A 27,846-nucleotide genomic window follows, 5' to 3' on the forward strand; every position below is an offset into this window, starting at 1 on the left:
ACAACAGTTTTGAAACATTGCTCGGGGGCCTGCACGACCACCCCTTGATTCCCACCAGTCCCAGCAGTCCTGTGTAATCCACCCGCTTACTTGCCCATTTGGCCACCGCCTCCAGAATTTCCAACATGCCTGGCAGTGGATTACACAGGACTGCTGGGTTCTTGAAATAGTTCAGGCTGGTTACTCCATCCCTTTTATATCCTACCTTCCTACCCTTCCCCCTTTCCCATCCCTCTTCAGGGACCCTTCTCACGAGCAATTACTTCGCACAGAAGTGGCACATCTTCTGCAACTAGGCGCAGTGGAACCTGTGCCGACGCAACACCAAGGTACAGGTTTCTACTCCCATTACTTTCTAATGCAGAAAAAGACCGGAGGATAGAGGCTTATATTAGACCTACGCCGACTGAACAAATTCGTGAGGATACAAAGATTCAAGATGGTCACACTGGGCACAATAATACCTGCATTGGATCAAGGGGACTGGTTCACAGCCCTCAACCTACAGGATTCTTACTATCAATTCATCCAGCTCACAGATGCTTACTACGATTCACAATCGGTCACAACCATTTTCAGTACTGAGTTCTTTCTTTTGGACTCTCCACAGCTCCAAGAGTTTTTTTCCAAGACTCTAGCCGTGGTTGTGGCTCACCTCCGCAAACACAGAGTCACACTGTTCCCTACCTGGACGATTGCTTCATCAAGGGCGACTTCTGTGGTGAGACACTTCAAGCTATGCATTTTGCCATCTCCCTTTTTCACAGCCTAGGCCTCCAAATAAACATCCAGAAATCCACCTTGACACCTATGCAACAGATCGAGTTTATCGGAGCTCATCTCGACTCAACCCAGAGCAGGGCCTCGCTCCCATACAACAGATTCCTCGCTATCACGCAGCTCATACGCACGTTCTCTACTCATCCCAGGACGCAAGCAAGAATCTGCCTACAGCTCCTTGGTCACATGGCAGCCACCACTTTCGTGGTTCAACATACCAGGCTACACATGAGATGTCTCCAGGGCTGGCTCAACTCTAGTTTCAAACCCAACAGACACATCTTAGGGATGCTGCTAACTCCTCCTCCCAATGTTATAGCTTCCCTACAGTGGTGGACAAGTCCAGAAAACCTCTGCACAGGGGTTTCCTTCCAGCAATGATCCCCAACACTCATGCTCATCACGGACACTTCCCTGATCGGTTGGGGAGTGCATCTAGGGGGACGCAAGGCACAAGGCCGGTGGTCTGCATCAGAGACGCATCTACACATAAATCTCTTAAGAGCTCAGAGCAGTGAAGAGAGCATGCCTTCACTTTCTTCCCCTCATAAAAACAAATATCTGTGGGTCTTAACAGATAACATAGCATGTATCATGTATGTACTACATAAACAGACAAGGGGGAGCTCGATCACATTCCCTTTGCATGGAAGCCATTCAACTATGGAATTGGTGCATACGACGTTGAATACAAATCATCGCCTCCTACCTACCAGGCTGCCACAACACTACTGCCGACGCACTCAGCGGGCACTTCTCAACAGAATACGAATGGGAACTGCATCCCGCAATACTCCAACAGCTCTTCTCCTGCTGGGGCACCCCGTCAATAGATCTCTTTGCCATGACCCAAAACCGAAAATGGCCCCTGTTTTTGCTCCAGGGCGGGACTCGGGACTGAATCCCTGGGAGATGCATTCCTCATCCCATGGAACAACTACCTCCTGTACACCTTCCTACCAATCCCTCTGTTACACAGGGTTCTTCGGAAGATCGCGGACGACAAGGCCCAGGTCATCCTTATTGCCCCGGCTTGGCCAAGACAGACGTGGTATCCCTACCTTCTCCGCATGTCCTCCCGTCACCCAAGGGCTGTCCCCAACAGGCCAGACCTCCTTTACCAGGACAACGGACAAGTTCTTCACCCCCAGCTCCAAAAGCTCCACCTCACAGCCTGGTTCCTTCATGGTTCCAAACCCATGAACTAGCCTGTTCCGAGCAAGTCTAATATGTCCTCCTGCACAGTAGGAAAGACTCCACTTGTAAAACCTACCTGCAGAAGTGGAAGCATTTCGCTCTCTGGTGCTCACATAATCACTTAGCACCCAATAACGTGACCCTCCCTAACATTCTAGACTACCTCCTGAAACTAAAACAGGATGGACTTTTGCTCAGCTCCATCAAAGTGCACCTGGCAGTGCTTACAACTTTGCATGACTTATTAGATGAGTACTCACTCTTTACCCACCCCACCATTAAACAGGCTTTCTCACGGTCCTGCAAAATCTCTATCCTGAAATTCACCCAATAGTGGCTACATGGAATCTTAACCTCGCTCTTCATGCTCTCATGAAAACTCTGTTTGAGCCCTTGGCTACCTCCTCTCATCTCCATATGTCCATGAAGGTGGCTTTCTTAGTTGCCATAACATCGGCAAGGAGAGTTGGTGAAATGAGTGCCCTGATGGCCCATCCTCCCTACACAATCTTCTCCAAAGACAAAGTCACTTTGAGACCGCATCCTAAATTTCTTCCTAAGGTGGTATCGACCTTCCACCTCAACCAACCTATATATTTACCAATTTCTATCCCAAACCTCACAAACTGCGCAAGAGGCAACCCTGCATACTCTTGACGTCAGGCGATCAATTGCCTTTTATTTAGACAGGACTAAACCATTTTGCAAGTCTCCACGACTCTTTGTTTCCATTGCCGAAAGATCGAAAGGTATGGCTATCTCTAAACAACGCCTATCCAAGTGGATCTCTGACTGCATCAGATCCTGTTACCATGCGAAAAATCTTCAACTGCCTGAAGGCATTAGAACTCATTCCACTCAAGCCATGTTGACATTCATTGCCTTCCTACACAACGTTCCCATTCCTGACATCTGCAAAGCGGCTACATGGTCATCTGAACACACGTTTGCAAAACACTGTGCTCTCACGCAAGACACCATGGCAGATACAATAGTAGGCTACACAGTACTATCTACAGTACTCACTGCCGCATCTCCAAAGTCCTACCAACCATTGTGGGTACTGTTATACATTCACCTAGAGTGGAGCACCCACAGGGACAGCACTCGAAGAAGGAGAAGAGAAAGTTAATCACCTTGCAGTAACTGAGGTTCTTCGAGATGTGTGTCCTTGTGGGTGCTCCACTCCCTGTCCTCCTCCCCTCTACTTTGGAGTACTGGTATGATTCTCCACGGTAGAGAAGGAACTGAGGAGGGTGTGGGGCGCACGCTCTCAGGAAGGTTCCAACCAGACGGAAGATACCATCTGAGTGCGTGCCCCCCAACCAGGCACTGCTACCGAAAATCTCCGATCAACAGCGCCGGGACGCACCATCACCTGGAGGAGAGCACCCACAGGGACGCACATCTCAAAGAACCTCAGTTACTGCAAGGTGAGTAACTTTCTCTTCTCAACCTGTGCCCCAATCAGCACACACTGCAGCCCTGTGACATCCTCAGGGCCATACAGGTAGTATATATATTGTGTGGATGCGACCCATGTAACACGCAGAGAACTGCATATGTGGCCCACAGTGGTAAATAGGTTGAGAACCACTGGTCTGGAGACATCTTCCCTGCCCTCTTTGTTTTTTTTTATGATCCACACATCTCTTTTAGTCATGAAGGTAGCTTTCCTGATGTCAAGAGTCACTGAAGAGTTCTCCTTTACCTGCTGGACTCCATCTGAAGAGGTTTCTCTCCTTACCATTCCCAGGCTTTATCATTAGGAATTACCAAGTGCCCTTTAAATGTATTGCATGTGCAGACCTGCATCACTAGGATTCACGCAGTCTGATGCACCATACTCAGAGCCATCTCCAAAGCAGCGACTCCTAGCAGTGATGAGTGTGTGCACTGAACTGATTGTGAATAGGCATAAAAGGGGGAACTAGCCAGAAAATATCACAGCTACATTCCAGTGCTTGTAAGCTGCAGGAGCTGATCTCCATCAGACCGTTATTTGTTTTCTTCCTTTCCCCTTGTTTTATTGGGTAATGTTTAACACTAGCTGCTTGGTCGTTTCTCAACTCACTGCATGAGAGTGAGTGCACATAGTTATAGGTAAAGTAGATGTGTAGAAAGCTTTCCCCTGAGGATAAGTGATGGTGCTGGGGGCTTTGTGCAGGGCCCTAAGGCCTCACCACTTCCAGGGCATCAGCCTCTTTTCAGTTGAGACCTACACCAAGCTGTTGTTTTTCAAGTAATGCTGGCTCTGCAAGGCTTAAAATTCCCCTCACAGACTGCTGTGCAGGATGCTTGAAATGCCTTGGAGTGTGTCTCCAGCAAGAGCTCTGCGTCACACAGTGCTCCCAAACTATGCCTATTCGGCAGTTTGTTCACTGTCCGTTACTTGTGTGAGACACAGCTGCACATGAAACATTTGTGAGCTCTCCTGCCTGACCTTCATTTTGCCATATTCCAGAAAAAATAAGGTGGCTCCTTGTCCCTAATGAAAATTCCTTCCTAAAATAGTTTTGGATTTTCCTTTGAGGCATTCATGGACAGAGGACTGTTCTCTTGGGATGGACTTCATCTGAATAGGGCAGGAAATAGACTTCTAGGGTGGAGGCTGACACAACTGATTAAGAGGGCTTTAAACTAGGAATTTGGGGGAGATGGTTGGGAGATGTGCAGGTAATCTCCACACTGGATTTTGACATTGAGAGGGAAGAAAACAAAGTAAGAAAGGATACAGGCATGGGTAGGAGAATGGACATAAGGAGGAAGGGTAATGTAGATACCAGTCTAATAGGAGGTACTGGCAGTAGAATGTCAATGCCTAATTGGGTAAAGAAGCCACACAGCAAAAATTAAGATGCTCATACGCTAATGCAAGGAGCCTAGGTAACAAAATGTAGGAACTAGAGCTACTGGTGCAGGAAGTGAAACCAGATATTATAGGGATAACAGAAACATGGTGGAATAGTAGTCATGACTGGAGTACAGATATTGAAAGGTATGTGTTTCCTAAGACATACACAAAGGCAAAGGTGGTGGAGTAGCATTGTATATCAATGATGAGGTAGACTGTAAAAAGATAAGAAGTGATGGGATAGATAAGAGAGAGTCTGTCTGGGCAAAAATCACATTGGGGAGGAAAACTACTAGAGCCTCCCTTGGGATAGTGCTTGGGGTGTGCTACAGACCGTTGGGATCTGATTTGGATATGGATAGAGACCTCTTTAATGTTTTTAATGAAGTAAATACCAATGGGAATTGTGTGATCATGGGATATAGACTGGAGGACAAGTGTTAGTAATAATAATAGGGCTCAGTTTTTCCTGGATGCGATAGCTGATGGATTCCTTCACCAAGTAGTTGCTGAACCAACAAGAGGGCATGCCATTTTAGGTTTTAGTTTGGTGAATAGTGAGTACCTCATAGAAGAAGTGATTGTAGGGAACAACCTTGGTTCGAGCGATCGTGAGCTAATTCAGTTCAAACTAAATGGAAGGATAAACAAAAATAGATCTGTGACTAGGGTTTTTGATTTCAAAAGGGCTAACTTTAAAGAATTAAGGAAATTAGTTATGGAAGTGGATTGGACTGAAGAACTTGTGGATCTAAAGGAGGAGGAGGCCTGGAATTACTTCAAGTCAAAGTTGCAGAAACTTATCAGAAGCCTGCATCCCAAGAAAGGGGAAAAAATTCATAGATGGGAGTTGTAGACCAAGCTGGATGAGCAAGCATCTCAGAGAGGTGATTAAGAAAAAGCAGAAAGCCTGCAAGAAATGGAAGATGGGAGTGATCAGCAAGGAAAGCTACCTTATTGAGGTCAGAACATGTAGCAATAAAGTGAGACAGGCCAAAAATCATGTAGAGTTTTCCCTTGCAAAGGGAATTAAAACCAATGGTCAAAGGTTTTATAGCCATATAAATAAGAGGAAAACAAAGAAAGAAGAAGTGGCACCGCTAAACACTGAGGATGGAGTGGAGGTTAAGGGTAATCTAGGCATGGCCTAATAATCTAAACAAATACTTTGCCTCAGTGTTTAATGAGGCTAATGAGGAGCTTAAGGATAATGGTAGGATGACAAATGGGAATGAGGATATGGAGGTAGATATTACCACATCCGAGGTGGAAGCCAACCTCAAACAGCTTAGTGGGACTAAATTGGGAGTCCAGATAATCTTCATCCAAGAATATTAAAGGAACTGGCACATGAAATTGCAAGGCCATTAGCAAGAATTTTTAATGAATCTGTAAACTCAGGGGTTGTACCGTATGACTGGAGAATCGCTTACATAGTTCCTATTTTTTAAGAAAGGAAAAAATGTGATCCGGGTAACCTACAGGCCTGTTAGTTTGACATCTGTAGTATGCAAGGTCTTGGAAAAAATTTTGAAGGAGAAAGTAGTCAAGGACATTGAGGTCAATGGTAATTGGAACTGCCCCTCACCTCCCCATCCAACCCCTCCTCTCATTCCTGTCTGCCCCCGCAGAACCCCTGCCCCCCATTCAACCCCACTGTTTCCGATCCTCTGACCGTCCCAACCCCTATCCACACCCCTGCCCACCCACCAAAGTCCCCTGCCTTCTATCCAACCCCGTCTCGCTCTCTGCCCCCTTACCGCTCTGCTGGAGCACCGGTGGCTGGCAGCGCTACAGCTGTGCCGCCCAGCTGGAGCCAGCCACACCACCACGCAGCACAGAGCACTGGGTCAGGCCAGGCTCTGCAGCTGTGCTGCCTCAGAAGCTTGCAGCTCCGCTGCCCAGAACATTGTGCCGGCAGTGGAGTGAGCTGAGGCTGTGGGGGAACAGCACGGGAGGAGCCGGGGGTAGCCTCCCAGGCCAGGAGCTCAAGGGCCGGGCAGGAGGGTCCTGCAGGCCGGATGTGGCCCACGGGCCATAGTTTTCCCACCTCTGCCCTAGCTGCTGTCTCTGTTTCTCTCTGGCAGGAAAGGATCCACGTGCATTGTACCCTACACTGTAATAACTGTTACTGGTTGATTGATTGGATAGCTTTGTGGAACCAACAAGCAGTCTCTGTAGAGCTGTATGAGCTAGAAGCACAATCACCATATGGGTTAATTATTGTACAAGCTGTCTTTGAATTTTTTGTTGTGACGATTAGGTTATCGCATCAGGCTAGGCTCCAGCACTGACAAAAAGGATACTGGACGCCTCCATGTGGACTTTGCTCAAGCTCGGGATGATCTGTATGAGTGGGAGTGTAAACAGCGGATGCTGGCACGAGAGGAGCGCCATCGCAGAAGAATGGAGGAGGAGAGATTCTGTCCTCCTTCTCCACCCCCTGTTGTCCACTACTCTGACCACGAGTGCAGCATTGTTGCTGAAAAGCTGAAAGGTATGTAGTTCTGAAGACTGGTTGTTTTTCGTAGCAAATACTAAGAAATGAAACACACCCAGATTTCAGTGCCTTCCTTCACTAGACTGAATAATTCCGCCACCTGGTACCCTGTAATGGGGTGTTTACGCCTCACAAGGCAGGACTGATAAAGTAGAATAATTAGCCTAATAGGCTGCACTTGGTAAAGAGCCAAAGATTGGAAGAACTGACTGAAGATGGACTCCAGCTGGGGAGGAACAGGAGGGCTGGTATAAAACCAGGAAGTTGGCAGCAGAAAAGGGCTGCAAGAGAAATAGTCTGCAGTTACTCCCTGAGAGAAGGGAGCTGTGTTTGGGTCTATGGTGCCAGGTAGCCTGCAGTTACTGTCTGGGAGGAGAGAGTTTGGGCTGGTAAACATGAGGGGGAGGAGCCAGAAGTAGAGCTGAGAAGTAGGAAGATGTAGGAAGGAGTTCAGGGGAAGAGCAATATGGTCAGGGAATGGGCAGGCCGCCGTTGCTAGTGATAATTTGATCTCCTGCTAGCCACTGGAGGAGTGGCACAGTCAGGGCAGTGAAGGGGAGCCTGCCGTTTTGTATAGCGGGACTTTTGCGTTATGGGGTCCTTGTATTCCCCTGTCTTGATGACTGGCTCCTAGCGGTGCAATCCAGAGACGAAATTTGGATCTCGACCTCCATGTTGCTCAGACTCCTTTCCTTCCTAGAAGTCAGAGTTTGTCAAAAAATCAACTTTGGTTCCCGCACAGTCATGAGTCTTCAGAGAGGCCTCCATCAATTCAGTTTCAGCACGAGCTTACCTACAAAAGGACAGATTCCAGACTCTGCAAGAACTCATGATCCAAGTAGTCAACAGTCCATCTGTCCCACTCAGAAGTTGCCTATCCCTCCTTGGCCACATGGTAGCCTGCATGTATGCAACCACCTTCGCTTGCCTCCACTTGTGTTGCCTCCAGATGTGTCTTCAGGGAGTTTACTTGCCCATGCAGCACACCAGGGACCTTATGCTGACAGTCCCCCCTCGAGGTGCTCTCTTCCCTCCTGTGCTGGATGGACTGTCACATATCTGTGTGAGGATTCCCTTCCTCCCAGGACAGGATGATCATCACACACACATCCCTCTTAGTATGGGGAACACACATGGGAGACCACATGATGCAAGGCACATGAGCCCCTGAGGAATACTGGATGTATATCAACATCCTGGAACTCTGGGCAGTATAAAGAGCATGTCAAACTTTTCTCCCATTCACCCACTCCCATCATGTTTTCATCATGTCGGACAACACTACCACCGTTTATTACATCAACAAACAAGGGGACACAAAATCAACCGCTCTGTGTGTGGAGGTAGTCAGTCTATAGGATTAGCGCACTGCCCACAAGATCCTGCTTTTGGCAGCCTGTCTTCTGGGGACTCAGAATGTGATTGTGGACTCTCTCTCAGCAGAAGATTTGGGGCCAATCATGAGTGGGAACTCCACGACACTGTATTAAACGACATCTTCAACCAATGTGGGACTGCAACCAGAGACCTCATCACCTCCTAAGCCAACCACAAATGCAGCACATACTGCTCTGGGGGTGCATTGGTCCCCACTCTCTGGGTGATGCTCTCGTACTCCGGTAGTTGGAGCAGATCAATTACACCTACCCTCCTCTACCACTCCTGCCACGAGTACTCCACAAGAGTAAAAGAGGTCATCCTGATTGTCCCATTCTGGCCAAAACGTTTCTGGTTTCTTAACCTTCTACACATGTCAGTGTGTCCTCCTCTTCCCAGTCCCACTTTCCCTGAGTGGTTAATGTAACACAATGGCAGGATCAGACACAGATGCTTCACCCCACCTCAGAGTGTGATATTTGGATGGGCATCTTCTCTAGAATGAGAATGCTTATCAGAAGTGCAAGAAAGAGTCCACTAGGCATCCTTACTGGGCCAAATGGAAATGATTCACCTTCTGGGCCCAACAGAAAGGGCTTTCCCCAGAGGAAGTGGAGATTCCCCTTCTTTTGGATTATTTCCTATCTTAAAGATGTTGGAGCTAACCCTAATCTCTTTCAAAGTCCACTAGTGGCAACCAGTGCCTTCCACCCTCCTGTGGAAGGACACTTCATATTTACACATTCGTTGATTACTATGTTTTGGAAAGGCCTCCTCAGAACTCTTCCACCTGTACAACGTATTGCTCCACACTGGGACTTCAACCTCATTTTATTGGCACTGATGAAACAACCCTTTGAGTCACTGGCTTCATGCTCTATGACCCTTCTTTCCATGAAAGTCACCTTCCTTGTGGCTATCACTTTGGCAAGAAGGGCAGGGGAACTTGGGGCCATGATGGCAGACCCCCTTTTCACCACTTTTCATAAAGACAAAGTCTCCTTGCACCGACATCCTAAGTTTCTACCAAAGTTTGTCTCTCAGTTTCATGTCCACCAACCCATCCACCTACCTGTTTCTTCCCAAAGCCTCAGATCTTGGAAGAGAAACATCAACTTCACTCCCTTGACATCTGCCAGGCCTGCAGAGGACAAGATCAATCAGAAAGTCTGCTAGATTGTTTATCGCAATAGCAGAGAGACTGAAGGGGGAAGCAATTTCACACACAGAATCTCCAAATGGATTTCCAGGTGCATTACACCAGTGTCTCTCAACCTTTCCAGACTACTGTACCCATTTCAGGAATCTGATTTGTTTTGTGTACCCCCACGTTGCACCTCACTTAAAAACTACTTGCTTGGGGTCACCAAATGAAATTAATAGGCAACAGGTTTAAAACAAACAGAAGTATTTCTTCGCACAGTGCACAGTCAACCTGTGGAACTCCTTGCCAGAGGATGTTGTGAAGGTCAAGACTATAACAGGGTTCAAAAAAGGACTAGATAAATTCATGGATGATAGGTCCATCAATGGCTATTAGCCAAGATGGGCAGGGATAGTGTCTGTAGCCTCTATTTGCCAGAGGCTGGGAGTGGGCGGCAGTGGATGGATCACTTGATGATTTCATGTTCTGTTCATTTCCTCTGGGGCACCTGGCATTGGCTGCTGTCGGAAGACAGGATACTGGGTTAGATGGACCTTTGGTCTGACCCAGTATGGCCATTCTTATGTTTGTATTACAAAATCAGACATAAAAATGCAAAAGTATTACAGCACATTATTACTGGAAAAGCTGCTCACTTTCTCATTTTTACCATATAATTATAAATCAATTGGAATATAAATATTGTACTTCCTTTTCAGTGTATAGTATCTAGAGCAGTATAAACAAGTCGTCTGTATGAAATTTTAGTTTGTACTGACTTCTCTAGTGCTTTTTATGTAGCCTGTTATAAAACTGGGCAAATATCTAGATTAGTTGATGTACCCCCTGCAAGATCTCTGCATACCTGACGGGGTACACGTACCCATGGTTAAGAACCACTGCGTTACACTATGCTATCAGTTGTCAAGACTGTCTCCAAACCTCAGCATGAGGGCCCATTCCACGAGAGCCCAGGCATCCACCAGGGCCACCCTCCACAATGTGCAGCTTAGAGACATATATATGGTGGCCACATACCTTTGCTACACATTATTGCTTGGTTCAGAACTCTGCAACAGATGCCTCATTCAATACAGCCGCCCTCCACTCCCCTTTTCTGCATTAGGTACTGCTGGTTAATCACCCTCAGTGGAATACAGTAGGTACCATCACTCGAAGAAGAAAAGGAGGTTTACTTACCTGTAAGTGGAGGTTCTTTGAGATGTGTTGTCCCTATCTGTTTTCCACTTGCTGCCCTCCTTTCCCCTCTGCTGTAGATCTGTTGGATTTGCGGCGGTGAAGGAACTGGGGGCTGTTCATCTGACCTGTCTGTTATTACCTCAGATTAAACCATGAGGTAAAGAAAGGGCAGAACAATGGACACTATTACTTTCAAATTCTACAGCTCTGGGATGCATGCTACACATGTGTAAACCCCCAGTGGAATACAGATAGGGACCATGCATCTCAGAGAACCTCCACTTACAGGTACATAACCTCCTCTTCTCATCTAATGACTGTTTAGTGTCCTGTACATGAGGTGAGTCTGTGGATCTAGTTCCAGCCCATTACCTGTCACAGGCATGTTTATCCTGCCTCAGAGAGATGTCCTGGTGCCCTTCCCAGCAGTTACCTATCACCAAGATCTGCTGATGCAGATTCTTATAAGGTGCCAAGATTCAGAAAAATTCCAGCTGATGGCTTTGAACATGAAGGGCTGAACCTCTGGAAGCTCAGATATTCTGATCAGCTGCTGGCCTGTGCCAGGATGCTCTCTGGCCAGGATAACTCTCCAACTCCTGAAAGGATTCCATACACAGAGCTTAAATACTCACATCTCTGGAAGGTCTGCAAATTCTGGAGTGCACAACATGGAGCTCTGAGTGTTGTGTGGTGACTCCATTAAAAAGCTGAGTCTCAGCAGTGGCTTTGAGTTCTTCTTTGAGTGATTGCTCATATGTATTCCACAGTAGGTGTGCGTGCTCACTACGTGCACCGGTGCTAGAAGTTTTTCCCCTAGCAGTACGCGTAATGGCTTTAAGACTAAGCTTGATAAGTTTATGAAAGGGATGGTATGATGGGATAGCTCAATTTTGACAATTGATCTTTGATTATCAGCAGGTAAGTATGCCCAGTGGTCTGTGATGGGATGTTAGATGGGATGGGATCTGAATTACTACAGAGAATTCTTTCCTGAGTGCTGGCTGATGAGTCTTGCCCACATGCTCAGGGTTTAGCTGATCGTCATATTTGGGGTCGGGAAGGAATTTTCCTCCAGGGCAGATTGGCAGAGGCCTTGGGGCAGATTGGCAGAGGCCCTGGAGGTTTTTCGCCTTCCTCTGCAGCGTGGGGCATGGGTCACTTGCTGGTGGATTCTCTGCAGCTTGAGGTCTTCAAACCACAATTTGAAGACTTCAGTAACTCAGACATAGGTTAGGAGTTTGCTATAGAAGGGGATGGGTAGGATTCTGTGGCCTGCTTTGTGCAGGAGGTCAGACTAGATGATCATATTGGTCCCTTCTGACCTTAAAGTCTATGAGTCTATGAGTGCCGCCTGCCTGGTGCAGTATAAGGGGAGCTGCGCATTCCCCCTACCTTCAGTTCCTTCTTGCTGCCAGTGGAGATGCGTTGGAACTGCTGTGCTCCAGCTTTGCTGTAGCTTGTCACCAGAACTGTTCGTTCATTCAGCGTTAGTACCTGCAGTTAGTTAGCTGTTTAGTTAGTTTAGTTAATCAGTGAGCCCAGGCCAGGGCATGCCCCGTGCCCCGGGGTTTAAGTCGTGCAGCTCTTGTAAGTGTTCTACACCAAGAAGCGCCCCACACGCAGGCTGTTTGCGCTGCTTGGGAGAAACCCATATCAGCAAAAGGTGCAAGATTTGCAAGTTGTTTAAGCCTCGGACCAAAAGAGAAAGGGACATTAGGCTACGGGCCATCCTGATGGAGTCGGCACTGATCGTGACCTCAGCATGCCGCTCTGAACCAGTACCTGGCACTGCAGCATCAGTATGTGGTGACCCTCTGGTACCATCGACCAGTTGGCACCACTTCCCATCCACAGGGCACGCCAAGAGGGCCAAGAAGACTCGCTCTTTGCAGCAGCACCGAGGGAAATCTAAGACAGAGGCTAGGCCCATGTCGGGCAGTCCTCGATCCCCACCGGGCCCCAGGCCTCCAACTCAAGATGAACGGAGTAGCCCGGCCCCTTCAGAACAGGCTTCTCCGGATGTCCTGAAGCACTCCAGGCGGCCTGGGATGTTATGTCCATGCCGGTGCCCAGAGCACTGCCCATGTCAGCCCCGCGCTCCAGAGGCAAGCTGCTGCTGGGATCTCTCCAGTTGCCTCCGGCCTGGTACCTGTCTCAGTTGAGGGACTGTTCTCGACGCTGATCACCGCCCAGCGACCGCTCGGGGCAGAGTCCAGGTGGATTGCCCTCAACGCCAACCAGACTGTCTGTCTGGGTTCCATCTGGCCGGGACTCATGGCACCGCTCGTCCTCAACTAGGGAATATCGACGGGACCGCAGTGGATATTGCCGTTGGTCCTCGTCTTGGAGAGAGTACGGCAGTCGGTCATGGCACGGTCATCGGCGCCATTCCCGCTCGGACTCCTGCTCCAAGTCTCCGTCAAGACACTGCAGCCCCAGGCGTCGATCACCAGTGTCTAGCTGTAATGTTCACCTTGCACTATGCGATCGTCCCCCAGACCAGGCATCACCCTCTTTCCCCTCTGTTGGAGTTGTCTGGCAAGAAGGAACTGAGGGTGGGGGGGAGTGCAGAGGTCGCGGGGGTGCTCCCCCCTAAGGTACTGCTAGTGGAAAAGCTTCCGGCACCGGTGCACGTGGAGAGCATGCACACCTATTGTGGAATAGACATGAGCAACACATCTGGAAGCATGCCAGTTATGGAACAGGTAACTGTCTTTTCTCCCACAATATCATCTGACAAAGGCAGTCTGGCTTCTTTCCTACACATCTCCCAGTTTCTTAAAGCAGTGGCAAAGATTTGTTTTCTATTAAAGCTCCTGTACTAGCTGGAAGCTAAACCTCGTTATGGAACACTTCACAGAGCAGCCCTTTCAGCCGATGGTTAGCTGGTTAGCTCATGATATTTCCTCTCTATCAAAGTTTCCTGCTTAATTGTAGTCACATCTGCTTGAAGGATTAGCAAGTTAAATGCATTGTATGTCAAGAGGCTTTTCTGCAGCTTTCCCCCAAAAGTAATACTCCAATTTTCTACCTAAAATCCGTTCTTCTCACCAGCTCAATCAGGACTTCATTCTGTCCTGAGCCCTCTCATCCTCAGGAAATAGACATGACACCATTTGGATGTCAGCAGGGCCATCAAGTTCATCTTGGGTGGACAAAATCATTCAGGAAATTGGATATTTGGTCCATCACTTATGTCACCAAGAACCAGGGACTAGAAGTTTCTGAGACATCCTTCTCTAGGTAGAATTGAACATGTTTGTGGTTATTTAGGGGTTAAAGCTGGAACATTTTTCAGCTGAGGTGGTGACACTTTCCAGGCTAATGTGGGAGGAGCAGCAAAGGCATCAAGACATTAACAGCTACTTTTGTGGTCTTGGGGGTATGGTTAATCAACTTAAAGTAATAAACTCTCTGCTATGAAAAGACACATTTACAACAAAGTTAAGTTATCTGGTTTTGTGTGGCATAAATCTACATAGGGCATATATGTTAAACAGGCCCAGGTTTTCAAAATCTAGTGGCATTGGGTGCCCAACTTGTGACTCCTAAAATGGACCTGAATCTGAGGGGTGAGGGTGCTCAGCACTTTCTGAAAATCAGCTGCTTTCAGGTATCTCATGTTGGGCACCTAACATCACTAGAGACTTTTTTGAAAATTTGGGCTGCAGTTTCCCAGCTGGTCAGTGTGAAACCTCTGCTGCCTGGCGAGAGCCAGTTCCTCCTCCCAACAGCTAGCGGGGTGATGTAGGCTGAGAACAGCAACCCCTTTCACAAAGGCTAGACAACAGCCTTCATCTGGCAAGTCCTCTCAGTTATTGTTACCTGAGGCAGATATGACCCAGTGACCTAGAGGTAAACAGCTTTTGTGGCCAAGCATCCTCCTGAACTAACCATTCACCAGTCCCCTGAGCTAGGCAGTCCCCAGCACCTTGCCCTGGAGCCAGTCACTCACCAATTCCTGGGCCAGCCATTCACCAGTCCCCTGATCCAGGGACACCCTGCTGCCCACCTCATAGCCAGCTGCTCACCTGGCCCTCAGCCAGCCTTTTGCCAGTCCCCTGAGTTGTAACATTTGTTATTGTTCTTTAATAGCCTGAAAGTGACATTCCTTGCTAAATTTTCATGCCTTTACTCAGGCAAACTGTCTTTGAGTCAGTGGGCATTTTGCCAGGGCAAAGAGTGACTAAAACTGGATAGGCATTTCAGGGTTTGATCCATGCTTTTGTATAGTCTCTTCAGTAGAGCTGCAGTTAACCCAACTCTGCTCCAGCACCATGGTTGTGAGCTAGCTGGGGGCCTTGCCTCCTCTGTATTGTATTTCAGCAGCTACTTTCTTTTCTTGACTTCTTGGCAGCAAAAAGGTAGATTTAAAACTATGTATAATTCTGAGGACAATTCAGATAATTTTAAGACAGGTTAGGCCTGTGGCCTAATGTAATGCATTTCCCCTTTAAAATACGGTCATAATTGGAGAATATTTAAAAATCATAGTAGCTCGCCAGAGTCATAAATTATCATAAAATACAGAGAAACCAGAAAACATCTTAGATAATCTTTGCAAAGCATGCTTTCCATAAATTGCTGTTCTGACAGCCCCTATGTATTTGATACTTGACTGAAAGCTGGCCACGTTGTGTTCTGAGGAATCTAATCCTGCCACACTAAGCAAATAATTCAGTGCTGACTGCTGCAAAGGTGGCTGCTAAACAGCTGTGCCACTGGAAATGACTCTGCAGATTTTCCCTGTTCTAAAGATTTTCTGTTTTGACCCAGATGATTCCAAGTTCTTGGAAGCAGTGCAGACCTTGGTGACCTGGATAGAACGTGGGGAAGTGAACAGGCGGAGTGCAAACAACTTCTACTCCATGATCCAGTCAGCTAACAGTCACATTCGCAGATTGATGAACGAGAAAGCAGCCCATGAGAAAGAGATGGAGGAAGCTAAGGAGAAGTTTAAGCTTGCTCTCTCAGGGATTCTAGTCCAGTGTGAGTAGTATTTCTGCACTGAGCATTGTTCTTGTATTACTGGGAGATTTTTTTGTTTTTGAATGGGCACAGCAAATACAGCAAGACCCCAGAAAAAATAATCACCATGGCTGGACAAATACAGTTAATTTACAGATATATGCCATTTATCTCCATAAACTTCTTCTGGTGTATGGTGGAGGAAGCATTTACGCACGGGGGAATGAACTCCTCATTTGTTCTCTCTCAAATATATTCTGTTAATTATTCTACTGTAGCAATGCCCAACATTCTTTACCTTGGTGTACAGTCAAGGTAAGTCCCCAGCAGCCCAGTGCCTCCGTGCAATGTTCAGGATTGACTCACCAAAGGTAGGATGTAACGGAATGTTTTCAAAGTCCAGTTTCATAAAAAGAGGCTCCATAAATAGGAGATTAAATCAATTTCTCATGGTAATGTAGGACCAAATTTTAAACTAGTGCTTTTTGCATTTGGTTTTCCTTTCATGCTTAATCTTGTTTAATCTTGATTCAGATTTTTTTCTGTTCTTAACATAAACAAATATGGGCATTGAATCCAAGAGATGGAGTGTTTTCCTCAGAGTAAGTAGTAATAGAGAGAACAGGAAGTGTTGTGTAACAGACAGGTCATGGGCAATAATGAAAAATTCACAGAAGCCTGTGACCTGTCCTTGACTTTACTAAAAATATCCGTGACAAAATGAGTAGCCCGGGCAGCTGTGGGGGGAGCGAAGGGGGACAGGGAGTTCCAGGGTCCCCCCCACTGCAGCTGGGAGCTGCCAGGCCCCCCTGCCTCCTGCGGCAGCCGGGAGCTCCATCGATCCCCTTGAGGGCAGCAGAGGGAGCAGTGGGATTCCCAATGGGGGTCCGTCTTGCCACCAATGGGGATGGGGAGCGGTGGGGATTCCCCTCGGCCACCGGAACCCCCTGCTGCCCTCGGTGCAGGGAGTGGCAGGGATTCCCCCAGCTGTTGGGTCCCCCTGCTGCCCACAATAGCTGGGAGTGGTGGTTCCTTCCTGCTGCCTATGGTGGCCGGGAACAGTGGGAAGATGCGTAGTTCTCTCCTGCCACCTGCAGTGGCTGGGAGCTGCAGGGGTACCTCACAATTCCCTACCTCCACAGGTTGCAGGGGACCCTGCAGCTCCCAGTCACAGATGTATTTGGAAGTCACAGATTCCGTGACCTCCGTGACTAAATTGCAGCCTAAAGTAATCAGTCATTATAGCACACCCATTAGTATTCTTATTACAGCACTGGTTAATCTAAACATACTGTACACTTGAGTTTTATTTCATAAGAATCATGCCCACTGCAACAGGCCAAATATACAAAGCCAATTCTAGCTATGCTCCTTGTTGTGAGGTGAATTCTACCCCCTGCAGCGGAAGATCGCATACTTCCTTTAAAAACTTCTCCAAAAATTGGCAGGAAAAATATTTTGAAAGAATGACTCCGGAGCCCTGGTTTGACAGGTGAGTGTCCAGGGAAAGGAGAGAGCTTCCTGGTTTTGCTGCCCTGTGGTGAAGGACCCTTCACTGTGTTTATGTGGGTGGTGTGTTATAATGTCCAGGTTATGTCTCTGTGCTTTGGGACTGAAACAATGGGACAGAAGAACATCCATAAAGCCAGCTACACAATCTTTCCATTCTAAAGAGTACGAGAGCCCGTTCTGCTGGATTTCCAGGAAATCCTATTTGACTTGTTGGCTCCACTTCTATAATGTATCCTTCATGCATTTAACCCTGTTTCGCTTTTGTTCTGTTGAGAATGACGCTGGCTTCTCCAGTTGTTAATAACGTGATAGATGCATAGGCTCTGACCTTCTGGAGTCCCTTCTTTCCTTTCTGGTCACCAAGTCCCTCCTGAGCATGGCCTCAGCACAGTACAGTGTTATAACAAAAGATTAGCCAAACCACCTGCCTGATTCCGCTCTTTTACTCCTTTACTCCTCTCGTTCGCATTCTCTGGATGATATTCTGGCCCGATTTGACTGCTGATTTCACACTACAGTTGAGCAGATAGTGGCTGTGTACCATTCCGCCTCCAAACAAAAGGCTTGGGACCATTTCACGAAAGCTCAGCGTAAGAACATCAGCGTGTGGTGCAAACAAGCTGAGGTTGGTAATTTTTTATTGTGTTAGATCCTCCAGAGTATAGTCTCTTTCTTAACAGGATTTTGATTTTAAGTTTATGTGGGCACTGTGCTCACATGGACAGAAACAGCCTTAATGAAATGATGCAGTATGGGCGTTACTTAGATGATCTGCTGCAACAAAGGTAATATGTGTTCCATTGATGTCTCTGACTGGAGAAGGATCCTACATATGCTGACACAGCCCTAATAACGATAAATTGAGCTCTGTAAGCCATTGGTATTGTGTACAAGAATAACTATTGGGCCATGGTTTCTATTGTGGTATTAGGGCTGTAAACATTTGTGTGCTGGTATGGAAACTGCATGGAGTCACCTGAGAGAGAATCCTGAAAAGGACTACATAGTCCTTTATGTAATCCTTGTAACAGTCTTTAGAGGTGCAAAGTTTAAAGCTGGCACAAATCCAGCAGGTCTGATGAAGGACATCATTATACCTCTGTACCTATAGGATGTAACTAAGGTTATGTCTTCACTGGAGACCTTACAGTGGCACAACTGTACCGCTGCAGCTGTGCTGCTGTAAGGTGTCCTGTGTAGCCGCTCTGAGAGCTCTCCCATCAGCGTAATTAAACCATCCTCAATGAGCGGAGGTAGCTATGATGACTGGGAATTTTACCAGAAGTTGGGAATGTGCGACGGGATATATCACTTGATGATTGCCTGTTCTGTTCATTCCCTCAGAAACACCTGGCATTAGCCCCTGTCGGAAGACACGATACTGGTCTAGATGGACCTTTGGTTTGGCCCAATATGGCCGTTCTTATGATGTAGCGCTGTCCACACTGCTGCTTCTGTCACTGTAACTCAGTGGTTCTCAGCCTATTTATCATTGTCGTCCTCAGGCTGAGAACCACAGTGCCCCCCGGCCAGATACCCCTCAATAGAGTGGGGCCAGGAGTGGAGCTATGGGTGCAGGGACAGGCATCTGGACCCCAGGCTCTGCTGTGCAGGGCTGGGCAGCTGGAGGCCAGATTCTGGACCCTGCCGTGGAGGGCCGGGCAGCCGGAGGCTGGACCCTGCTGCAGGCGGCTGGGCAACCAGGACCAGGATTTTTTAGCTCACAGCTGGGCCGCAGCTATGTGCTAATTAGGCCACATATGGCCTGTGGGTTGAGAATCACTGGTGTAACTTATGTCAGTCAGGATGGTGTTTTTTCACACTCTTGACTGACAAAAGTTTTACTAACAAATGTGCTAATGTAGACAGAGCCTAAGTTTACAGTATAGCAGTGGAATAAATTTGAGTTGTGATTAAAACTGCAGTTGCTTCTGAAATGAGAATAAAAGATGAGAGAGATAAGGTGGGTGACATAATATCTTTTATTGGACCAACTTCTGTCGGTGAGAGAGAGAAACTTTCAACCTTACACGGAGCTCTTCCTCAGGCCTGAAGAAGAGCTCTGTGTAGCTCCAAAGTTTGTCTCTCTCACCAACAGAAACTGATCAAATAAAATATATTTCCTCACCCACCTTGACTCTCTCATATCCTGGTACCAACACTGCTACAACACTACGAACAATAAAATATGAGGCAGAAGAGATTTGTTCTTACCTGGCCCCTGTATGAAGCACCTTCACAGATTAGTTCCGGAACAAATTAAGATCACCGAACACTTCTTTTTATGGAAGTGATATTCTCCCAGGATTTGTCTCTCAGTTTCCAAGGATGGAAAACTTGGACGCTGCAGCCCATTCTTCCATCAGACCACTAGAAAGAGTCATAACACTAGATCCCTGCCTGTAAGAGTTCATCCAGCTTCTCTTTGGCATGCCTGAGGAACTGTGCAGGAGGAGACTCTGCTATAGTGAACCTTATAAGGTCTGCAGGAGTGACTGCAGGGACCTGCTTTGCTGAGGAGATCTGTAGGCATGAAGCTCCTGTCCTGAAAACCTCATAGGACGGAACTCCTCTCACGCTGAGTCCCACTCTTATGCCTCTCCCCTTAGGAAAGCTGATGTCAAAAGTGGTGTCTTCCAAACTATTACTCCCCAGAATATAAAGAGTGATGTAGAACATGCAAATAATTCCGTTATTTTCAGGTAATGAAACTTAAAAAGAAGTCTGGGTCTAGATTTAATAAAATCCTCCAGTGAATCAGTCATCAAGTCTCACAACAAAGACATTCATCAGCTGCAGAGGTCCAAAACAGGCTAGGCTTGTGAATCAAAGTTCAAGAAAGAATAATTTTAAAATACTCCTGCCTCTTACACTGAACAGGGGGGACATTTGTGAATTCACAAAGTCCATTCTTTATTCACAGAGGAAGTGCTGTAAGTTAAGAAATCATCTTATGTTTGAAAAATAAGGTCTTTCTGGCCATGCTGTGGTGTGTGATGTCAAAGCTGGCCACTGGGGCTGTGAAAAATGTAAGCACCAATCTAAAAGCAGACAGTGCTCCTCTGGCTTAGAACTGAGTGACAAAGGTGTGCTGCTCTCTGAGAAGATCCAGGCTGGACCCTTCCTCACCCCATACAATTCTCCTGCCAGCTGTGGCACCGGGGCAGACCCTGTCTCCCACCAAGGTGTCCTACTCACCTCACTTACTATTAGCAGACCAATAGGGAGAGAGTTTTCACCCTCAACAAAACTTTTAGGGCAGCTGGCTTGGACATTTCCCCAGCTCTACATCTTTATGGATAATGGAGGCACATGTCCCCCATCCTTCAGGGGAGCATGCTGCTGGGCTGTTCACCTCCCATTTCCCCATTTGGGAGTGTCAATACCAAGAAATCCTCTTCAGTACAGTTTGCTTTTTATTTTGCAACCATCCCCATGCTGTACGAGACTCCTGTGGGTATGTTTACACTGCAGTTGGAAGGTATGATTACAACACATGTAGACATTCCCCAGCTAGCATTGATCTAGCTAGCTTCAGTAACAAGAGCAGTAGCAGTGGCTACCCAAGCAGGTACCCAGGGTGCAAGGCATGCAGGGCTAGCCTTTACAGGTGCCCTTGCTGCAGCTTCACTGCTATTGTTACCCAAACTAGCTTTGACCTAGATAGCTAGGTATGTCTATACACGTTACAGTCACACCTCCTGATTGCAGTGTGGACAGACCCTAAGAAGAATGTTGATAAATTGGTGAGGATTCAGAGAAGAGCCATGAGAATGATTAAAGGATATGAAAATGCGCCTTTTAGTGATAGACTTAAGGAGCTCAATCCATTTAGCTTAACAAAGAGATGTTTAAGGGGTGACTTGATCCCGGCTTATAAGTACCTACATAGGGGAAAAATTGATTATGGGCTTTTCATTCTAGAAGAGAAAGATATAACATGATTCCATGGCTGGATTCGAAGCTAGACAAGTTCTGACTGGAAATAACGTATAAGTTGCAAATGGTGAGAGTAATTGATCATTGGAGCAACTTACCAAGGGTCGTGATGGATTCTCTATCACTGACAATTTGTAAATCAAGATTGGATTTTTTTTTAGATCTGCTCTAGGAATTCTTTCGGGGAAGTTCTGTGGCCTGTGTATACTGGAGGTCAGTCTAGATGATCACAGTGGTCTCTTCTGGCCTTAGAATCTATGAGTCTATGAAGCTCTCTCTGCGTCCTAGCTGCTAACAGGTTACACAAAGCCACATTGTGCTAGAGTAAGCTACAGAAGCATCTGATTAGACATTCCATCTGAAAGGTTATGTAGCAAAGTGGGTAAGATTTCTGTTTATCGTAGGTATATCTTAGAGACCTAGGTTTTACTCCCAGCTGTGCCTCAAATAACCTTATACAAGCTCTGAGTTATGTTATCTGTGAATAATAGTTCTCTCTCCAGCAGTATGACATTTTGGCTCAGGATAAGGGTGGTGAAGTGCACAGAACCATTAATAGCTGTCAGTGGAGGATGTGTGACAAGAATTAATGGCCTATGGATGTGTACCTTCCACTGGGCTAAAGGGGATCATGTGAGGTAGCCCATGTCTCTCATATTTTGCTTCACCCAGATTGCATGATAGACAGACCTATCATTGCAAGACTGCCTGCAGCAGGGACCAAAATTGTGAGTTGGCAGCACTGCAAAAGGAATCCACAGAGTAAGGAATCCTCTCCCATAAGGGGTGTTGCCTGCAGGCTCAGGGTCTGATGGGCACATAGGAAGTGTTATGGATGGAGAGTCAAGCTAGAAGGATGGAAGGTGACAATTATTCATTTTTCTTATAATTAAGAACCAAAACTGGTCAGTTTACAACCTCTCTAACTTGTTCCACTTCACCTCCCATAACTACAGGTAGCCATCAGAATGTAGTGAATATGTAACAATAAAGGTTACGCTTTTCGATTTAATGTAATGTGTAACAGTGACAGAAGGCTCTTTGCAGCTATGTTTTTGCTTAGAAAAAGTGCAGTCTAACCTACCCCTACTGAGGTCTAACTTACCTCTGTATTTCCTGTGCTATTCTTTGACATTAAATCATGGTATCATTTTAGTTAGCACTGCATACTATTTGTTACACGTTTGTTAAAGGCTTTATGCAACACGAGAGTGAAAGACCCAGTGACCTAACCTACTGAGAAGCATTGCTTTTGTGCAGGGTGACGTTGCTTAGTAATCATAACATAATAATAATAATTAATTGGAGATATACCAATCTCCTAGAACTGGCAGGGACCTTGAAAGGTCATTGAGTCCAGCCCCCTGCCTTCACTAGCAGGACCAGTTTTTGCCCCAGATCCCTAAGTGGCCCCCTCAAGGATTGAACTCACAATGCTCAAACCACTGAGCTATCCCTCCCCCCATAGGCAACCATAAATCACTGTGAAGCAAGGAGCTCCACACAGCTTCACTGCAATGGATGGGGGTTCTGATTCACCCTTCTCTGGTGCGACAAATGAGCAAGGCTGCCAGAAATTCTGTCATTAGCCTGTCACCATCGTGTGAGAGTATTCAGAGGAAGCTAAAATCCTGACAACACATTATTATTTTGCAAATTAAATAAATGCACACCTAGGCAAAACCATAAATGCAGGTGACAGAGGATTCACATTAATAACATATTTTAGCACTAATGATCCTAATTAACATGTTGAGTGATTATTTAGGTATAAATGATTTGCTTGGCGAAAAAAATAACCTCTCAGCCTTCTATTGAACTTTTCTTATTCATTGTGATTTTATTGTTTTATTTACATCATAAACAAAAAATACACTTAGACGTGCTCTTCTAAACTTATGCCTTTAAGTAGTACTAGTAGCTGAAAGCCCATGCCGTCACAAAATAATCCACCATCTGTGTCTCCCTCATACAGCCAATGAAACTGTTGCATGCAAATTAGCTGTGGAGTAAGGGTGCTGATTGGTTCAGTTACTTCTGATAACACAGCTATACACTACGTGCATTTGTCATATTGTGTAATACTTTGTCTACCCTATGTAACATTGATAAATATTTACAACATACACATTTGTATCATAATTACAGGAAGTGCACACTAAAACACACAGCTTTCAAGAATAAAAACTCATCCTGCTCAACAGATAAAGCAGCCCAGAATACAAGCCCTACACGTGTGGCTGAGCAGTTCTGAGGTTTTGTTTGTAAGCATGTGGAACTCTTTACAAAGACACGAGTCACTTGTCTGTATTTAATAGACTGGACTAAGGGACTCGGAGATGACGTCTTTACCACCTGTAACTCCTCACTTAACATCCTCCCGCTTAACATTGTTTCTTTTTCGAGTGATTGTTCACGTCCATTACACGTTAGGTGTGTGCATGCCGCATGCACGGACGTCGGAAACTTTTCCCCTTAGTGGCTTCCTTCGGGGCGACAGGGGAGCCCCGCCAGAATGGCGCCTCATGCTGGTGCATATATACCCCTGCCTACACGACCCCCCTTCAGTTCCTTCCTACTGTCCATGGCGGCGTTGGAACAGCTATCTGTTCCAAGGGGCATGCCGCAGGCCCAAGGCTTTAAGGCTTGCGCCACGTGCCGCAAGCCTATGCCGATTAGTGACCCCCACGACTCATGTCTTCGTTGCCTGGGGAAATCGCATCAGACAGCACACTGCAAGATCTGTAAGGCTTTTAAGCCAAGGATTAAGAAAGAAAGAGACTTTTGCCTCAAGCAGCTACTCATGGAGGCCGCGCTGCAACTTTCTGCCTCGGTGTGGAGTGCCCTGGCGTCAGTTTGCAATCTGGCACTGGTGGGGCACTGTAAGCATGCCGCACCGAGGCAACAAGAAAAACCCCAGCACCGTTCGACCTCACTGGCACAGTCGAAGGGCCAGCCTACAAGCCAAGGGCGCTCCCCACATAAGAAGCCAGCACTGCCCAAGTAAATGAGCACTCAAAAGGGAAGTGCTGCCCTAGGACATGCTCTGGTTCTGGTGGCTCCGGCGCCAAAGAGCCCTTTGAGCCCTGGGCTAAGCCCCTTGAGCGCAGAGGAAGGGCTGGAGGAGCTCCTAGAACAGCCCCCCCCCCCCACCAGACATGTTTGAGGCGGCAAAGGACCTCATACAGTTGTCGTCGGCAAGCACCCTCCCTGCCAAAGAGAAGCCTCTGGCACCGTCTCCTGGAGTGCCGTCAAGAGGCAAGCCGGCAATGGTGCGCCGATCGAGGTCACCATCCCGACATCGGTCCTAGTCGAGCTCAGCCTCTGCGGATTCCCAGTTGCCCCTGACCCAGCGGGACTTGAGGGCACCGGATCCCAGCCAGCATACGTCCTCAGAATCCAAGGTCGATTCAGGCTGCTCTAGCTATGCCTGCAGGGCGACGTCGAGCAGGAAGCCCCAAGCCCGATGGCATCCCCAGTGGGGTTCTCCAGGGCAGTGGCCCTTTTGGACACCATGGGCCTATCACCAACGGCAGGGGCCCTCCTCCAGAGCCTCGAGATCCGGCTATTCGGTACATCGCTCCCAGTCCCTGCGCAGGCACCCCTCCGTGCCCAAGGAGGCCACGATATCCTGGCCACCAGACGCTTCTCCTGAACACAGGAGAGTGGAAGCGGCACAAAGCCCGTTGCCGTCCCGGAGGTAGTCTGTCAGGCAGGACCCAGAGGAGCCCCCAGCATGTGAGGAAGAACAAGAAGGTCTGGAAGACGAGATGCAGAAGGCCCTCACCTCTTTGTCATCCCCAGATGAAGCCGTGGCAGGCACCGTGCTGTCAGAGCCTCCTCCGATTGACCACAGAGTGCACCAGGAGCTGCTCCGCAGGGTAGCCCAGAACTTGGGTCTACAGGCAGAGGAAGCAGTAGAGCAGGGGGATCCTATGGTGGACATCTTAAGCCCTGAGGACCCCTCCAGAATTGTGCTCCCACTCATAAAGACAATCCAGTCCAACTACAAGATGGTCTGGCAAACCCCGGCCTCTAGCACACCAACAGCAAAAGGCTTGGAGTGGAAGTACTTTCCCCGTCCAAGGGATATGACTCTCTCTTTTGTCACCTGGCCCCCTGTTCGCTGGTCGTCTCAGCGGTCAATGAACGGGAATAACATGGTCAGCAAGCCCCGGCTCCTAAGGCCGAGCAGGCTAAACATCAAGACCTATTTGGCAGGAAGGTCTTTTAATTTTAATTCCTGGATGGCAGTTTCCAAATTTAAAGACTCCTTGCCCCAGGGCTCTCAGCTTGAGTTTGTGGCCCTTGTGGATGAAGGAAAGGTGGTAGCCAAGACCTCTCTGCAGGCCTCTCTCGACTCAACGGATGCAGCAGCCAGAACAATCACCTCAGGAGTGGTGATGAGGCACTTGGCGTGGCTGCAGGCTTCAGGCCTTCCACCAGAGGTCCAGAATACCCTTCAGGACCTCCCCTTCGAAGGGTCTGGTCTCTTTTCAGACCAAATGGATGCCAGGCTGCGTAGCCTCAAAGACCCTCGGGAGTCATTGGGAGTGCACACCCCAGTGTCTCAGAGGAAGCCTTTCAAGCCCCAGCCGCCTCAGCAAAGACAATACCAGCCCCGCCCTAGGCAGAAGCCGTATCGTAGGAGAGACAGAGACAACAGGCGGAGGCAGAACAACACGCCTAGCCAAGGCAAGGGCCAGGGCAAGCCGCAACCCAGCAACAAGCAAGAGTTTTGAAGGTGCGCTCGAGGACAGCATACCAAACCAGTTACCGGATCTTTCCTGAACCGCTTGTCCCGCTTCTACCCTGCGTGGTCTCGTATAACATGGAGCTGTTGGGTCTTTCCCATGGTACAAGTGGGATACATGCTTCAGTTGTCCTCCTTCCCTCCCTCTCACTCCCCTTTCCCGTCCCTCTTCAGGAACCCCTCTCACGAGCAACTGCTTATGCAGGAGGTACAGACGTTCCTCAAGGCGGGGGCAGTGGAAGAGGTCCCTCGAGATCCAAGGGGGAAAGGGTTTTACTCCCGTTATTTTCTTATTCCCAAAGCAAAGGAGGGTCCTTGATCCATTTTAGACCTGCGCGGACTCAACAAATTCTTAATTAAGGTCCGCTTCCGCATGGTCTCCCTCAACACTATTATTCCGTCCCTGGATCCGGGGGATTGTTATGCTACCCTTAACATGAAAGATACGTACTTTCACGTCGCTATTCATCCCTCTCACTGGCAATTCCTGTGGTTCACCATAAACCAGCACCATTACCAGTTTACGGTCCTACCCTTTGGCCTGCTGGCAGCCCCCCACATGTTCATGAAATGCATATTGGCAGTGGCAGCCTTTCTACGAAAAAGGATAATTCGAGTATACCTGTACCTAGACGACTGGCTTCTCATGGGTTGGTCTGAGGAGGAAGTCTGTTCCCATGTAGTGGTGGCACTGGATGTATTCTGCAGGCTAGGGCCTTCTATTCTACATGCCCAAGTCCTCCTTGATACCTACGCAAAGGCTGGACTTCATTGGGGCAGTCCTGGATTCGATACAGGGACGAGCAAGCCTCCCAGAATCCAGATTTCTGGCCATCCAGTGTGCCATAGACTCAGTGCTGAGGTTCCCCACATCCATGGCCAGATGCTGCCTGTAGCTCCTAGGACACGTGGTGCGCATCCACATAGTCAAACACATTTGACTACGGCTCAGGACTTTGCAGTTGTGGCTAGTCTGGTCGTATCGCCTGGGCAGAGACCCTTTAGACCTTGTAGTGACAATCCCTGCCCAGGTGTTTTGACTCCCTGTGCTGGTGGCTCAACCAGCAGGTAGTTTGCGAAGAGATTCCCTTCGCCGCACCGCAACCCACGCTGACGCTGGTAACAGACATGTCAGACCTTGGCTGTGGAGCACACTTGGGGGACCTTTGGACACAAGGCTTGTGGTCCAAGGACAAAATGTTGCTCCACATCGATGTAAAGGAGTTCAGGGAGGTTCGCCTAGCCTGCCAAACCTTTCACGCTACTTTAGAAGGTCACAGCATGACAGTTCTGACAGACAAGACTACCACCATGTTCTACATAAACAAACAGGGCGGAGCCCCATATTCTCCCCTCTGCCGAGAGGCCCTTCTCCTATGGGACTTTTGTATAGCCTGCTCAGTACAGCTTGTAATGTCATACGTCCCAGGGGAGCAGAATGAGCTGGCGGACCACCTCAGCAGGTTGTACCGCATGCACGAATAGTTGATGAGACCAGATGTCTTGCAATCGATCTTCCAGAAGTGGAGATTTCCCCAAATGGACCTCTTTGCCACCAGGGACAACAGTCAATGCCCACAGTTTTGCTCTTTCCAAAACTACAGTCCGGGCTTGGTCGC

General features: G+C 47.8%; 1 protein-coding gene across 7 annotated transcripts in view; it reads left to right on the top strand.

Moving 5' to 3' along the window:
• The window catches only part of ENOX2 (ecto-NOX disulfide-thiol exchanger 2), a 144,992-nt gene that overhangs the window by 69,014 nt on the left and 48,132 nt on the right, over positions 1–27,846 (top strand). For all 7 annotated transcript variants that reach the window (XM_032786154.2, XM_075068707.1, XM_075068709.1 and 4 more), the window contains 3 exons: positions 7,095–7,328; positions 15,832–16,044; positions 18,054–18,160. In XM_032786154.2, coding sequence (XP_032642045.1) covers positions 7,095–7,328; positions 15,832–16,044; positions 18,054–18,160 — 554 coding nt within the window. The remainder of the gene's footprint in view (positions 1–7,094; positions 7,329–15,831; positions 16,045–18,053; positions 18,161–27,846) is intronic.

Source organism: Chelonoidis abingdonii, chromosome 8 (assembly GCF_003597395.2).
Source record: "Chelonoidis abingdonii isolate Lonesome George chromosome 8, CheloAbing_2.0, whole genome shotgun sequence".
Classification (NCBI taxonomy): Eukaryota; Metazoa; Chordata; order Testudines; family Testudinidae; genus Chelonoidis; species Chelonoidis abingdonii.